The following is a 16,515-nucleotide window of genomic DNA, read 5'->3' as shown; positions in this document are numbered from 1 at the left end:
ATGAGACACTAGAGAAGTATTTTTGCATTGCACTCACTTGCACTTGTTTTACCTGATGAAAGCAGGATTACTGCCTGAAGCAGAGCCACCTCAGAGTCATCCAAGTTAAATGAGGACAATGACACCCCAAGGTCAAAAATGGCATCTGAGACCACCCCGAGGCCTCCATTTTTTAGCTGGCCCCGCGTGACAGCCATCTCACCGTTGAGCGTGAGGGTCTCACTCTCTGGATCGTAGCGAACAGCAGCTCGCAGTGACATGATCTCCATGCAGCAGCCTTTCAGCAGGATGATCTGGTCTTCGCAAGGCAGCTGTTGGCAACAGGATGGAGAACAATTATACAACTAGAATACCAGTTTTCTCAAACTATGACCCAGATGCAAACTATTTAAGCGGATGACCAGCAAGTGACCTAAAACATACAATCATACTACAATCAAATGCAGTTTTTGGAACTGAGTATTGTCAATAAACTCTAAATAATCACTCTTAATCAGGTTTTCTGTCGTCATTTAAACATTATCATGGTTTTCATTCTTCTTTTCTACATTTATAGTTAATTCCGGCCATCACCGTACTCTTTTCCAACCCATCCTCACTTCCATGACTTAATATGTTGGGTGTTTGGAAAGTGGACTTATGCGTCCTATTCTGATGCCAAAGGCAGCCATCCACATTGCTTGTTTATGCATTAGCTTTCAGTTGTTTCCATGGCACCAGGATATGCCATGCAAAGACAGAGGTTGGGGTTAGGTCAGTCATCTGATGGCGCTCCTTCTATATTACACACAGCATCGCCATATATCCATATTTCTGGTTCCAAGTGAGTCACGATATGATGAAAATGGACGTGTCTCCAACTCACCTCACAAAACATGGGCAATTTTTTGGCAAAGTCTACCACTCTCGTTATGGCAGGGGTGATAATTTTAGTAAACTGACTGAAGGCTTCTATGTCCACTTTGCTTCCATCTGGCGCATTGACCATGGATGCTTGACCAATATCCTCGGGCTGCGGTGATGAAAGGAGCCGTTAGTGTGTCAGCTCACATCAGGAGTGGTGAAATGTTACAGTGAGGATGTGTCATATGTTACCTTAGTTTCCTTCACCCCTGCTGCACTCTGGTCAGGAGTATAGAATAAATGACATGTTATTTCATTAAGAAGCATTGTTTCCTCGACCTGTTGGATAATCAACAGGAATGGTGAAGTTTCAATGACGGATCCGACTAAAAAGAAAACAAGTTGAGGCTGCGGGGAGGTCAAGAGAGTGCAGATGGAGTACAGGGGAAGAAAGAAAGCGATCTTATGCAAGCACAGGACCACAAGGGTCATCAGAGACATAAAAGTGGAAATGGTCTGTCATGAAATGGCACAGTAGACGCCTGGAAAAAAAACACCTGCAAACAAATCTGAAGCAGCTAGCTAACTGGGGTCACAACCTTTCAACACAAATCAGATCATCAGATCCTGCTACACTGCCACTTATACTTACCAAAGAAAAAAAAGCCTCAACATGTTGGGTTATCTCACAGACTAATTCCTCTCTGATGAATATACTGGAACATCCTGCAATTGCACAGTTCTGCTAACCTGTTTACTACTTCACTCGCCTCTTTTCAGATGTGCCTTTCCAATGTCACACTGCTGTTATGTGTGCTTCACATAGGTCTGATTGTGCGATATATAATAATAAATCGGAATTTAGAGGAACACTCTGTGGTAACCAATCAACTCTGCATTTTACACACTTGCCTTGAAGAGCCTCTTTGGAGTATGTTAACTTGTTTACTCCTGACCTACCACAAACTTCCACGCCCAGTTACTTAAACCCTGACCAACAGGTTTCAAAACTTTTTTTCATAGCAACATTTGTTCACTTTGAAACACAACTGAAACATACATTCCATGAACTGGTTCAGTGTGCTGCTAACACGCCTACAACTCCATTAATTTACACCTTTCACTACTAGGTCGGACTGCTAAACTCTACCACACCCTGCAGGAAATGGAAATGAGGTTTTCTGCAAAGAGGACAGCAGGCATCAAAACTTGAACGTAACGAAAGTGAGAAATTTAGTCAGTAGAATCTTAAGCAGAATCAGAAGCAGGTGTTAGGTATTTAGCTTGTCAAGAAAAGACTAGAAAGATATTTTCCATCATAAAGAGCTGTGTTCTCCAGCGTAGAGCTAATTCTCCCACTCTAGAAGGAGATACAAGAAAACACATGGACATATTAACAAACGGAACTCTGGTCGTATTGAAGGGAGAGGGGTTGTGGGGGTATGGTATGGTCAGGGAGGAACACAGGGTCACGTATAAGGATGAGGGGGGCCTGAGGGAAGAGGAGGGGGATCTCACCAGGAATTTCCGTTTCTGTTTCCAGTGGTTGCCCTGAGCGTTCGTGGCCATATGGGCCTCTGTCACCATACGGATGAGGTCCCACTCTTCCTGCGTGGGCTCAAGTCGATCCCACGCGGTCTTCTGCAGCTCCTCCTTTCGACGACGCTCGCGATTTTCCTCAATCAGCTTCCGTTTGGCCAGTCGCTTGCTGTCGTCCAGCACCACTTTGAGGGAAAAGGTGGTGGGAGAGAGTGGAATTCAGAGTTGCTAAGAGCACATGTAAGCAATCTGTCTCAGCAGTAACATACTAAAAAACAACAACATACTGCTTGTGTATGTACTATAGGCGCATCATATTTGTCAATTATTCAGGATTTGATTGGATGTAGTGTTTCATAAAACTAAATATGATTAGAATCATTATCATTGTCAAATGTTTTGTGAACTGTGCTCTTTTTTTCTGGTTGCGCCACGCCTCCCTGCCAAAATGTCAATATACGTGCCTGTAGCGACCGCACGCTAATGCCACCTGGCAGCTGCCAGCCTTTTAGCGCAGTAGTTTTGCAAATCAGGAATGTAGAGTGTGTGTCACTTACGGTCCGTCGCCATTCCCACTGCAATGCACTTCTGGAATCGACATTCCTGGCACTGGTTCCGGGTCACCTTGTCTATTACACATTTCCCGTCGTACTTACAGCTGTAAGTTGGGTGAAGATTCTTTTGAATTGTACGTCTGAAGAAACCCTGGAAAGCAAAAGTACTGGCAAAGTCAGAAACTTGAAGGAGCAATATGTGACAAACGCTGAAAAAAAGCTGTTTACCTTGCAGCCTTCGCAGGTGATGCAGCGATAGTGATAACCCGTTGCTTTGTCCCCACATACTACACATAACTCGTCCTTGTCCAAGTAACTTGGAATGTACCCTGAGAGACACAACATGCCGCTTTAGACTTTGGTGTATTTTTACTCTCCTTCATCTGTGGCCAACAACCCGTCTGACTCCATCAATTGCTAAGAACCAAATACCCATGTACCTAAATTTACAACTTCTCACACATTCTCTGCAACCACCTACGGTTAATCCAAAGGAGAGACTGAAATTTAAGGGCGACAGAGCCTTCTCCATCAGGACATTGAGAATTTGGAACAGCCTGTCTGAGGAGATCTGCAACATGCACCGCTTCTACCACACACTTACCTTTTTATAAACCTCATTTTAAGTGACATGATTTTTTTATTTACTTCTGCTATGAATTCCACTTCATCCATGTAAACTTTGCATGTGTGTGTCTAGTGATGCATGTTTAGATTTGTGTGCAACTTTATGCTTTGTTTTTTCTCACACACACATATATTATTCACACACTAATAAAAGGCATCTAATGTAATCTTATATATAGTGTTGTCTTTGAGAAGGTTGGTGCTACATTAAAATATATAATATATAATAAATATTAAAATATTACTAAAAAACCTTTTTTACTTTTTACCCGGTACCTGCAGAAGGGAAAAAATATTTTAGTGTAAACACAACCAAATATTTCCACTGGTCCAATCAATTAAAATAAATGAGAAAACAGAAATAGAAAAAAAAACAGAAAAAGAAAAAGTGAATTTGGGATTCCTTAAACCTGTCAGAATAATATACAAAGGAATAATGAAATTTCTTCATAACCTGGAAAGGTTTGACAGCAGATAGTAAAGGAAAGAAAAGGCGTTGAGGTAAATCAGTAAGTTGACTTGCGGCGTTGAGAGAGCCTGATATAACCCAAAGGGCAGGTCATTTTGTCACAGGTGGCTGAGTTCCAGTCAACGCACAGTCTTGACCAAACGCCAGGTCTGATACACCAAACCCATGTAGCAGGACTAATTTTAGGGCCCCAGTACAGCAGTGCTGGATCTGCTGGACACCGGGAATGTCTGATCAATAATGTTTTGTATAGCTAGTGAAAAACCAATGTGCCTTCTGCTGCCTCCTCATCAATCAATAAGGCGCCTCAAATGTAAGTAGAGCTGCTAATAGATCGGCGGCTGCGTGATGCCCTAAATCTAGGATTAATCTGAAAAAGCCATGGCCTCATTGATTCATTGATTAAGAGGGAGTGTATCAACGTAATTATTTCCAACATTGACATACAAGTGTAAGAAACAAGTTGGTACCTTTCTTGGGTGCACCTGGAATCCACTGAAGGTGAGAAAAGTCTGGAAAATACTCGGGCGGATGGTGCAAGCGATTTACCGGAATGTCCATGCCGCAAAACTCGCTCTTAAAAGAAGATCCACCAAAGCAAGGATAGTGCTGGCCATGAGGCCAAGGCTGCTCCATGCAGGGAGGATGATGTAGCGGCTGGGTCTCGTACCCGGAGCCATCACCTGAGTACAGGCAGTGGTCACTGCCCCCTTGCACCATGTAGCCACTGACCTGCGGTATTTCATACATGTCTGGGATGCAGTAGTTCATCATGTAAATCCAGGGTGGTGTTAAAAACAGCCTTGAGTCGACAAAGAATCGTTTTGTTTCAACTGATGAATTGGCTCCACCAAGGAGTGGCCCCGCCCACCAATGTGTCCGCCCCAAAATGGGATGCAGAGATTTATGACGACGCTCTAATCTTACACGGAGCAAAGCCTCGATTTGCCACAGACAGTGCCGATGTCACAGATTAGGCCCTTAGCTAGCAGTCATTACTGACACTACCTCCAACCTGTGGAATCTTTGGATCATTCCTGTTAAAAGTCTATTTAACCCAGCACTAACTCTAACCTCTAACCTCCCCGTCAGTGAACTGTAATGTTGATCTGCAAACAATCTCACTTAGGACAATCGCTTCTGAGATCATGGCGAGAACACAGTGACACTAAGACGCTTAAGACTTGCGCATTTAAATGATGAATATTTATCCTAACTTAAACATACATCCCATAATATTCAGTCAAACCGTCAGAATCTTAATCATACTATTGGAAGAAAAACGTAAAAAAAAAAAGAAAAAAATCACAGATCAATTGAGTCAGCAAGATGCAGGTGGCAGTTACCGGCACAAAAAGAAAATCAGACATGTTTTTATGGACGAAAAGAATGATGACAGACATTGAGTCTGTTAATTTGATATGATTTGATAAGCTTTTACAAGAAAGAACCTTTCTAACAACGGAAAACAAAGTAGCGCAAACCAGTGTCAGGCACAGCATGTGAACGGCTGGACACATGGCGAACATGCGTGCAGTTTTGTCTTGGAAATCCCTGCTGTTTGCACTTGGGTGAACTCTGAATCGCAGCCAGGCCGCACGCTTGCCATCAGGTGTCTGTGGTGATCAATAAATTTGCTCCCCCAGATTATAAAGATGTTCAGCTAGTTAAGCATCACATTGATTTTGCTCCTATTTTAGTCACATTGTCAATATTCTTCGCGAAGTAATGACTCACTCAAGCTCAAGAACTTTAGCCAAAATAAAGCTTACACCAAAATGAGTCAATAAGTGCTAAATACAACTTCAAACAACATGTTAAGCATATCAACAAGTAGATAACAATGTGCTCATATACCCTTACAAGAGTTACTAGCAATAATTGGAGACATGTTGCACTCTTCTAAATCTTTTTTACATTCATCATATTTGAGGATGCCTGAAACAGTATTTTAGCAGGATTTGAATAGTAAAAATAGAGGCTGATTTACCGCGTCATATACAAAATGCTCTTCTTCCAATGCAGAAAATAGTGGTACCAAGTGCTGCAATTAACATGCGTCAATATGGCACCAAGTCACAGTGCTGGAAAAATGGAATATATTTTTAGGTGAGAGGCAAATTGGAAAACAAAAGCAAAATAAATGAATTAATGAGTAAACACAAAGATCTAGGGAGTATGATTCATAATTGAGCACATGCAAACCTAGAAGTGGAGTAAAACATTGTGTATACACCTGTCGGTAATTTGCACTTCAGTAACTTGTTCAGAGAGAAGAAAATACAAATTACTATACATTTAAAGAAGCTTTCATATTGCTGCTTGTATTGACAGAAGGTTAAAAAAATGTTTATTTTGGTGATTAGAACAAACTCCCCCAAAAGCAATGTATATGTTTAGAAATGCTAACATAAAACACACAAAACCCTGTCCAATCAAAAATTCTGTGGGAGCTGAAATCCCGTTTTCCTCAACTCCCCCATCTTCCCATGTGAAGTCGCCCACTGAAGACGGCGCTGGTGATGTCACTGCAGCATCACTCATGAACACAAGAAACTTATTTTGAATGCTTTCAGAAATGATTTCATGTAGCTCTCACCCGTCTCCAAATGGCTGCAGTGGCTGCAGGTTTTTGTTCCAACCAAACAAGAGCAGACACACCAATCAGGTGTCAGCTGAAACAACAGCACCAGACTGACAATCAACTGATGACAGCCTTCAGTCACCTGACTGGTGAAAAGGTGTCCTCTTGATAAGTAGGAACAAAAACCTGCACCCACTGCGGAACAGTTTAAGATCCCTGATCTCGATGCAGCTCTCTGTGTGTGTTCTCCGGAGCCCTGTTTCCTTCGCAGAATGAGTGACATCATGGCTGGTGCTAAGTAGTGTGACCAGTGCAAGTTTGTGCCCAAGAAAAGAATAGTGTCCGCTGTGGCTTGGAACTGGTTTGGGTTTGCACCACACATGAGAAGATAGGGACACGGCTTTGCGCATTGTGAAAGATCTTGTACCCATAATTACTGTGGAAGACTGGCTTTTTCCCACTTACTGTCCACTACGGACCTATGGTTTTAGCCACCAAGTCTGAAGTCTTTCGCTGAAGTTGTCTGGCCCAATTTACACAACAGTATTTGTGAGGGAATCAGCAGCAAGATGGAGGAGGGAGCGTTATTTCAATTCAGCAGCAACACGAGGTGGTTACAGCTGGAACCTTAGTTACAGGAGGGAAATAAGAGTTACACTTGTTAAGTTTTTGGTAAAATAAAAGCAAAATGTATTCTGAGTTGCTGGACATCTGTATTTGTTTCCTTAAAACACATGATAAAAACCCAACCCAAGTTCATTTTCAAGCCATATCACTCAGCCTTCATTTTAGACAGTGGAGAACTTTAGAAAGCAATAACTCCCATGTTTGTATTGCTATCCCTGTGGGGGCATTGTGAGGTTTCTCATTGCCATAATGCTTCCCCAGCCTCTCACCCTTAACTTAACCATCCAAAACACATGGCGAACCGTAACAAGGACTCTGAACCAAACTGAAACCCAATGATAAACACCCAGCTATTTTGGCCCACAATGGGTTTTTGTCCCCATAATTGGAGCTCACTAGGATAGATATGCTTACATGAGAAACACACACACACACACACCTACTCACTTGTTGACTCTTGGCTTGGCAATAAAGATGGTGACATGTCTAAATAGAGATGACACACTGATTACTTGTACTCCAGAGCTAATGGGATTAAAAAGCCTAATCTGCGCTGTCAGACTTGTCACTCCAGCATTGATGGGACGGTGACTTGAAGTCAAGTGTCATATTATATCTGGACTCATCAGCTCATTGTCTGTTGAGCACTTCAACTTGAATTCTGACCTTATGCTGAAACTGAGCTCAACACGTCCTAAGACTTGTTGGCTTGACGGGACTCATTGAAAAGACTAGAAATAAACAATATGCTTTTACCATCCGTGATGCAACATAGATTTTTTTTGGGGGGGGGGGCAAGTAAGTGGCCAAGAAAGGCTTTACTGTTCTGTCTTTAACATGCTGTGCATTTCCAGGTTAAAATCACTGCTTCCATTAGCCTTTGGTAACAAGATTAAACTAATTATAACAGGCGTCTGTGTGGAACTGACTTAATTACACACTTCTCTGGACGGAGTTTGTAGATGGAGTTGTTGATACTTCCTTTCTCCTCCAGAGCACCGTCTGTGCTTCTGAGGACCTATCACTACTGTGTGAAAGAAGCCTCACAGCAGCGTCCTCAATAAGCAGAGGACGAAAATTTGTCAAACTTGATATGTTGACAGATATTTGACCTCATGGGCAATGGGCAAATCAATTTCCTTAGGGGCCACTTTCCTCGGACTGCTGTGAGGGGGACATCAAGCCACAAGACAGAAGAAAATAAGTAAAAGAAGCCATTTTAAAATGCAGTTTGGTGCCTTTATGTGGAAATGTGTGTGCGCATGTGTGTGAGAGAGAGAATGATTGGGTCATCTTGTGGAGACCAATGGAAAAACACCGACTTATGAAGACATTTGACTTAACAACCTAACAAGTTTAACCCTCAATTTGTGTGTGTCTTTGGGTTCGAGTCTGTTGGCTCATGGTGCAGAAGGCTGGTCCAGGAAATGAGAATGAGCACCTGAGCACCTTGAAGCAAGATAGTTTGAGGCCCGACACCCTTGGTGGGCGTCCGGTCAATCCTTTGTGCAGAATCAATGGCAAATTCCTCTTCATATCCCACACTGTCCTTCATTAGGTCCTCTGTGAAGAGCCTGAGATCATTAGCTTCCATGTCTTCTGGCACTGAATATGTCATCATGGCTTTCAAGTGGGGAATTCATTCTCTCTTCAGCCTCGGCCAATGACTTCTTCATTAGTTGAATTTTAACTTTTAACTTGATCTATCATTGTCACCATCTTTGGCTCCATTTTCTCATTTGGGATCAAATGAATTTCTCCAAACTTTGTCTATTCTCCGCGATGAGCTTCATACTCCACTTCATTATTGTCGACTCCCCTTTGGAACACTAACAGGGTTTCTTCCAACGGACGTTCTTCCGGATCTGTGTCTAATTCGAGTCGACCCAGTTGACTTTCAGGCATAATTACAATGACTCACAATTCTCTCTTCAATAGTTTCCCTTCTTTATAGTGCAACCATCTTAAGCTCCGGTTAGAAGTCGTACACAACCATATACCGCTATGGTTTGTAGTCAGTGTGTTCTGTTACTTTTATATTTATTTATTAATTAAAATAGAAGATTAAAATTTTGATATCTTTTCCCCCGTACACATATGTGCATATTTGGCTTTCACTGCTATGGATCCAACAGTATTACAGCCATTTCAATGAGAAGTGTATACTTGCGTGTGTTTGTGTAGTGCGTGCAACCAAGGTCAACCATGCTGTACGTCACTAAGTTTGAAACCGATTTAAACAGCACTGCTTCCTTGCTACACCAGTAAATCACATGAATACCACACCCAGTACTCAAAAAACAGTGCCGTCGTGCTGTTTCCAACAAGTACTGAACTGCTCCAGACCTGCAATCCGATGTAGGTGTCCAAAGATTTTCGGAATATCAGTGCTCCAGGACAAAAGCAGCATAACAATACAGCTGCATGCTGCCACAGAAAGTATGGAAGCAATCTCAGCAGTGATCTATGTAGAAGTAATCTTAATTTTTGTTTCTGAAGTGAAATTTTTGTACACACAATGAATGGTATTACAATACACGAATACAGTGTTGTCTAAATTGTGCCATCAATGCAATGCAAAGTTAGCTGGCGCAGACTGACTGTAGCAATGTTTTGGATATGTTGGTAGAGAAAACACTAAGATCCACACAACCATGTGTGAGCAGGTAAATCATCAGTTATGGCCTCGTGTCTTATGTGACAGACTTATCCAGTGTCAGTCTAAAAATAAAAAGATTGCCGAGTGTGTCAGCTAATTCCTTTTCTGCTGGCGAGCAGAGTCGATAACAATTATTGATTTGATTAAGGGGATGACATGTTGAGAGAGCAAAGCCCCTGTGAGTGGAGCTTGCTGGTCATAATCTGTGCAGATATTTGGGGATTAGCGCCTCCATTAAAGTGTGACAAGTGGGTGTGATGAACACGCAGCAGCTGGTAAGAGGAAGGTCCTTTGAGGCAAAGCTGCCGCAAAGACTACTTGATTCCAGTTTAACTTTATGTTGAGGTGATGTCCTTCTTTTGCTAATCTTGTTTGGAAGTGGTCTATAACCTGTTAAGTGATTATCAGACACGACTGACAATACACAAACAATCTGTTGTCTGACCCACACGCTGCTGCTCCTCCTATTGATTTCAGCAGTCCGCCAAGCTATAAATTAAATGACAGATTTCTGGGGAACTGAACTTTTTCAATCATCAAGTCACTAAAATGCCAAAATGATGTTTTCTAGGACAGAAGAAGTTTACATCAATTTGAGGCATTTTGATTTACAAGCTTTGTATTTATTTTAAATCTGAGTTGTTTACAATGAGAAAAAGCATTTTTCTTTCAACAAAATCTATTCATGGCATTTTATGTCAATAAGAAGTTTCACATTTTCAGGATATACTTGTTAAATAAAACTACTAGTTTGTACTACTTATTTATACATCATGCTTCCTTTACATTTTGTTTTTTAAAATATTGTTTATGATTTCATTGCAATAAGGACTAAACATATTGTTTCCCAGATTTAATTGGATAATACTAATTCAACAAATAATGAAATGATAAAATAAAATAAAACACGCAAAGATTCACACAAGAACAAAAATGTTTTATGCATGCTTTTTAAAATATGAAGAATTCCCAAAATATATTCTTTCACAGTGAGCATGATTATAATAAACTTAATTTACACCCACACACACATACACGTTTGTATTGCTATCCCTGTGAGGACATTGTGAACTTTCTCATTACCATAACGGTTTCTCCAGCCTCTCACCCTTAACTTAACCATCCAAAACACATGGGTAGCCTTAACCAGGACTCTGAACCAAACTCAATTTTAATCACCTACTTATTTTGAAGTATTCATCCTCAAATTGAGGTTTGGACCTGTGGGGACCGGCAAAAGGTCCCCACAAAGACATAAGGTCCTCACGAGAATAGTGTTTTGTCAAGATTTGGACCCAACTGTGCAGTATAAACAAAGTATAAATACACACACACACACACACACACACACACTGAGGCTACGCAGTCACCGACATCAAATCACCTGACATTTGTAACGGCAGGCCCAATCTTTTTCTGAGATTGTATATTGAAGCACCTAATATAAACTTGATTGTTTTAATTTAAAAATATACATATAAATATGAATAAAATATACATCAAATATTTGACTATGACGGAATAAAAAGATTATCTCCGGTAAATGATTATATTTCAATTTTGGTAGCAACCTCCACATATCAGTAGTGTGCCTGCATGTGTAATTTGAAAAAAAAAAAAACTAAGAAAACGAACTTTTTTATTATACTTCCAATGAATAAAATGAATTGTATTTAATGTTTTTTTTTTTTTTTTTTTTTTTTAAATAACGTGTGTTAGGTTGCAATTTAAACAGTCGTTAAAATCCTTTCGCTTCTAATTTACATTTTGCAGATTTCTATCAAAAATGTTTTAACTAGTTGGGAATGAAATGAGTGGCTAGCTGTTAAATTGTTGCTTCACATTTTTGTTTGATGGAAAAGAAGGGCCATTAAATGATCCTGGATATCCGTAAGCAGCAGTGTCTAATTTGACAATTGCGTTTCTATTTGTGACATATATTTTAACATCTCTCCTTCTCTCACACACACCCACGCATGTTTGTATTTCTATCTTAGTGAGGACCTCTCATTGACATCATGCTTTCCCCAGCCTCTCACCCTGAACCTAACTATCCAAACCAAATGACTAACCTTACCGAGGAATCTGAACCAAACTAAAACCTAACTTTAATGACCTTGTCGTTTTGTAGCCCTCATCCTACAATTGAGACTCAACCTTGAGGGGTCTGGCGAAAAGGGCCCCACAAGAGGCTATTTTCCCCAAACCTCCACCTCACTAAGAAAGATATACTTCAACGCACTCACATACTTTCTACTGATAGAGTCTGAGTGCCCTAACACATTAGCAATACTGTTACATTCCATCAGATAGATTACGGAATGATCAAAGTCAAACACGGCAGAAAAAGTGACCATGTAATGCCCTACTCACCCTGCTCTGGACATCCCTGCGCGCGTGAGAGGAGTGCAGGAGACCCTGCTAGGACACTCTCTCAGCCATTGTCCACTGCAGCGGCAGAGGCAGACTGACCTGTCGCCGCGACTCCATGCAGATATTCCCTCCCTGATTGATTGATCACTTTAGGGGTTCAGAGGCAGGTCGTGAACACTTTTCCACTTGATGTCTATGCTGTGCTGAGCCAGATGTCCTTAGCTAGAGAAGGGCACCTAAGTTAAAAGTTCAGGGTAAAGTTTGAGAGGATTAACGAGGACACTATAATCACATGTCTGATTTTCATATCGTCTGCGAGTGTCGCTCGCGGACATCTACTTATAGGGTGAAGGCTACAGGTCAGGGTGAACGTGAGGGGAAACTGGAAAAACAACTTTATGACCACAGGGGAAATTTGAGGTGAAGGCTTAGGATCAGACCCACATTCTCTCTGGCAGACGCGTCAGGCAACGCAGTTGGCTTTGAATCTTGAAAACACTCAAGTAATCACATGAATACACTCATATGACTTGTAGTCGAGCGCAGCCCATATGGTACATACTTACAGAGCCCAGGGGTCTGCTGGTCACACTTCATCACATTAAAAACTCTGAAGGTTTTAGCCTAACCTAATATAAATCTTCAAAAGCCTTAACTTAAGAGAAAGAAATATCTTGCCACGGTGGGATATACAAGTCACGATTAAGCACTTGAAAAGCTAAAGAGAGATTTATGGCAGGTGGTAGCAAGTAGTGTTTTTGAAATGGCAGATTTACAGTAAGTGACAATGTATTTTTTGAAAAAAAAGTATATGCAAACTATAGTCCGTAAAGGTGCATGTCAACACAGCCAGCAGGTTTAATAACACGTCAGAGCTGTGAATCCAGAACAAATCCACATGCATAGACATCCGAATATATGTTTATCAGAGCAGTACAGTACTGATGTTAGCAAGGAAAGCAACGGCTGACCAAAGAGGAGATGGGCAGAGGATCGGCTCACTAAGCTAGATGTCCTTAACTTGAGAAGGGCACCTAAGTTAAAGGTTCAGGGTAAAGTTTGAGAGGATTAAACAGCATGCTACTATTTGGGAAATGCCTCACAAGGAACTGACACTCAGGAGACGCTCTCCCCAGGTTAGAGGTTACAGGTCACACTTCCATCCCTGTGTCAGACACTGGGTGTGGAGCCAGGCTTTCAGGGGAGTCTGAAGTAAAGGTTTAGGATCAGACCTGAGCATGCAGACCCTTTACCTACTGGATTCTACAAAGATTATCTTCAATCTTCATCCGTATTGTACATATATTTAGTAGTGTATATATACAATATTACAAGTGCTGACCAACGTGGCGAATGACCTCAGCACATAGACTCAACAGGCTTGAGCGTTTGTGAGAACGGACACAATGGACAGGGCGTTACATTGTAACACATTCGTGTCTGAGCAGCCCAATCCAAACACCTACCGTACTGTCCTTCAGTATCACTCACGTTCATTTCAGCTGAAGATGATTGTCATTCATCCCTAATTCAGTTTGACATGATATAGGATTCCCTCTCATGCAGCATCTCTTATCACTGGCACATTGTTTCGCCATTCTTCTTTTTCTTTATAACCATAACGCACAACTTTCTGCGGGCCAATAACTCCAGACACTAATGTCTGGACTAAAAAAAATAAAAATAAAAATCAGTGATTAAAGACATTGTAATATTTGACACCTGAATGATCAAATTTAAATAGATTCTGTAAACATGATATTAAACCTCAAGGTAAAAGTGAGGCAGTCGAACAATAGAGACTTAATAAACACAAATGATTTCAAGTTCATTAAGCTGAATTAAATTGAATTTGATAGTGAATTTTATGTAGCAAAAAACAATCATAGACAACTTGGCAATAAAGCACAGCGTACAAAAACAGTTGATAAATGTGGGAAAATGTACTGTTCCAGAATGAGAATGCATATCACAAATATGTTTTTAATTTGAGTTTGGCAAGGTTTATGACTGTTTTCACATGTTGATAGTGCCTGGGATTATTCCACAAGTTAAACGTACCAGGTGTGAATATGTTTAAGAATACAGTACTGCCCTGTGCCAGTTACTCACACACATTGATGAAAATCATATGTCGCTGAGCATTTCATCATTGTGTTCAAGAATAGATTCTTGTTTTCCATCAAGTAGATAAGTCCATGCATTAAAACTCAATTTTCCTCACAACATGAAGACAACGCAGCTGTGAATCACTTGTGATCATGGCCACATTAAAATTTTGGGGTCGCAGTAAGCACCGGGATCATTGTGCAAATACACGCTGAATGTTCACTCTTGCCACCTCGTGGATGACCTAACCACCCCACCATGCATTCATTGAGTTCATTTTCTCTCTGACATGAACTAAGCGACAGACTGGCGCCCCTGCTACTTCCCCAGTTTTTGGAATCACAGTTAATCCCAGACAGAAAGAAGGAAATATTTAAAGAAGAGAAAGAAAGGATAAACAAATACAGTATTACCATTTTGAATGGAATCATCTTTCCAGTCGGGGGAGCAAATTTCTGCTGGCTCTAAAATGGACGAGAAGGAACTATTTAAAAGAAAGAATAGTAGCTGTTTGCTTGTGACGTTGCTTCAGTTTGTGGATTTCCATTACAATCATGGATGCAGTACATTCATGTGCTACTATGTTAGATTTAATTAGGATGTTGATATATGTTATCTGGAGCCTGAACTGAGCATTGACAACACTGGAATTGACTGTGTCATATTTTTTGACCGATTAGGCTTTAACTGTGGTAGAATAGAACTGTATAAAATAATCAACAACAGGTTCAAGGCATTACTATCATGGAAATCGAACATGTAATTGCCACTGCATTGGACAAGGTAGCAATTTAGACAGATTTAATGGCCCAATTCTGTGATGTGTTCTGACACTTTTTGCAGCGTACACAGTTGCAGATTGAATTGGTTAGCATAAAGCGCTGGAAACTGAAAACATTGCAATCAAGTAGCAGTGATGGTGGCAAAACTCAAAATACTCTGGCATACATTTGGCAGGTTAATGATATGATCCATCAGTGTAAATCCAAAATGAATAAATGCATACTTACCTGGGATTTGGCACAAGATAAGTAATACATACAGTAATTTAATGTAAAATGCTTTAGTTTGGGCAAGGTAACTTATTTGAATTAATTATAAATTATGATATACTTAAAGTCAACATGTCATTCGATGTATTTGTGTAGTATTGTGTGGTATTAGGCTGGTTATGAGGCTGCATTCACAGAGAGACAATTATGTCAGATCTTAATTTGCAAAACAAAACGTAGTCACCCAGATGCTTTCTCTAGCTGCTTACGAATAATATGCATGAAAATATCTAAAATGGAAGAGTGTAGTTAACAAACTTGACAGCAGGTGGCACAAACAAAGGCCCACCAGAATGATGTTGGTAATCTTGGCTCCAAACCAAAAGGTGGCACTGAGGCGTGAAACAACTGAACTGAATGTTTGCATCTGCCTCCGGAAAGAGCCTGCACGGAGTCCTTGTCACCAAGTAGCCACACATGCGGGTACTGGCTGTAGTATAACTAATAAGGGCATGACGATATAAGAGTGTAAGGCGAGTTCCTCTTTTGCTGCCAGAGCTCAAAGCATTGGGAGGATGCCTACGATAGGTGGTGGTGATGTGGTCCCATTTGTAGCAGAATTGTGGAGCAAAGTTCCCGACAGCTTCTGTGACAGCGGTTTAAAGAGCATGGCATGGAGTCACAGTCAACCAACTTCTATTTTTTAATAACTAGTCACTTTCTTTTTTATTTCTCAGAACAACACCTTTGTTTTTCCATCTTTCCATAGTTAGTAGAGTATTATGAAGCCTACTTTACTCTGCTTTACCGGTGCTAATAAGGCCTGCTGCTTAATGACGGCTCCACAATCCACCTTCCCTCGGCCAGAAAGGTTGTTGTGTAAGTGCAAAGAATGATGTTATATTGTCCTCCAGTAACTTAAGTTAACAGTAATGAATGTGCCCACAATGCCCCTCTGTACAACTATACTGTATTGGTGGGCTCCACATCAACTTACCTGACATACTGGTGGGGTTTAAGGACGGAACATCATCCTCCAAGCACCCTCAAACCTCCGGACACCTAGCTGTGAACGCAAAGAAAACATGAGTGAACCTTTGAGTGAAATACATTTCGAACAAAAACTGGTGACACGCTTT

General features: G+C 40.9%; 1 protein-coding gene across 4 annotated transcripts in view; it reads right to left on the bottom strand.

Annotated features, from left to right (window-relative positions):
• thrb (thyroid hormone receptor beta) overlaps positions 1-16,515 on the bottom strand; it is a 54,849-nt gene that overhangs the window by 4,654 nt on the left and 33,680 nt on the right. Inside the window, exons 5-12 of one of the 4 annotated variants that reach the window (XM_053863233.1) lie at positions 16,374-16,442; positions 14,798-14,848; positions 3,165-3,265; positions 2,940-3,087; positions 2,362-2,567; positions 1,096-1,182; positions 866-1,012; positions 53-311 (exon numbers count right to left, since the gene is read on the bottom strand). In XM_053863233.1, coding sequence (XP_053719208.1) covers positions 53-311; positions 866-1,012; positions 1,096-1,182; positions 2,362-2,567; positions 2,940-3,087; positions 3,165-3,265; positions 14,798-14,848; positions 16,374-16,380 — 1,006 coding nt within the window. In that variant the 5' untranslated portion in view covers positions 16,381-16,442. Of the gene's footprint in view, positions 1-52; positions 312-865; positions 1,013-1,095; positions 1,183-2,361; positions 2,568-2,939; positions 3,088-3,164; positions 3,266-4,502; positions 12,269-14,797; positions 14,849-16,373; positions 16,443-16,515 lie in introns of those variants that run through there. The other 3 variants (XM_053863234.1, XM_053863230.1, XM_053863232.1) reach the window with 3 other exon arrangements.

This window comes from Synchiropus splendidus, chromosome 4 (assembly GCF_027744825.2).
Source record: "Synchiropus splendidus isolate RoL2022-P1 chromosome 4, RoL_Sspl_1.0, whole genome shotgun sequence".
NCBI lineage: Eukaryota > Metazoa > Chordata > Actinopteri > Syngnathiformes > Callionymidae > Synchiropus > Synchiropus splendidus.
The sequence above is the reverse complement of the archived record's forward strand: the minus strand, read 5'-3'. Positions and strand labels throughout refer to the sequence as shown.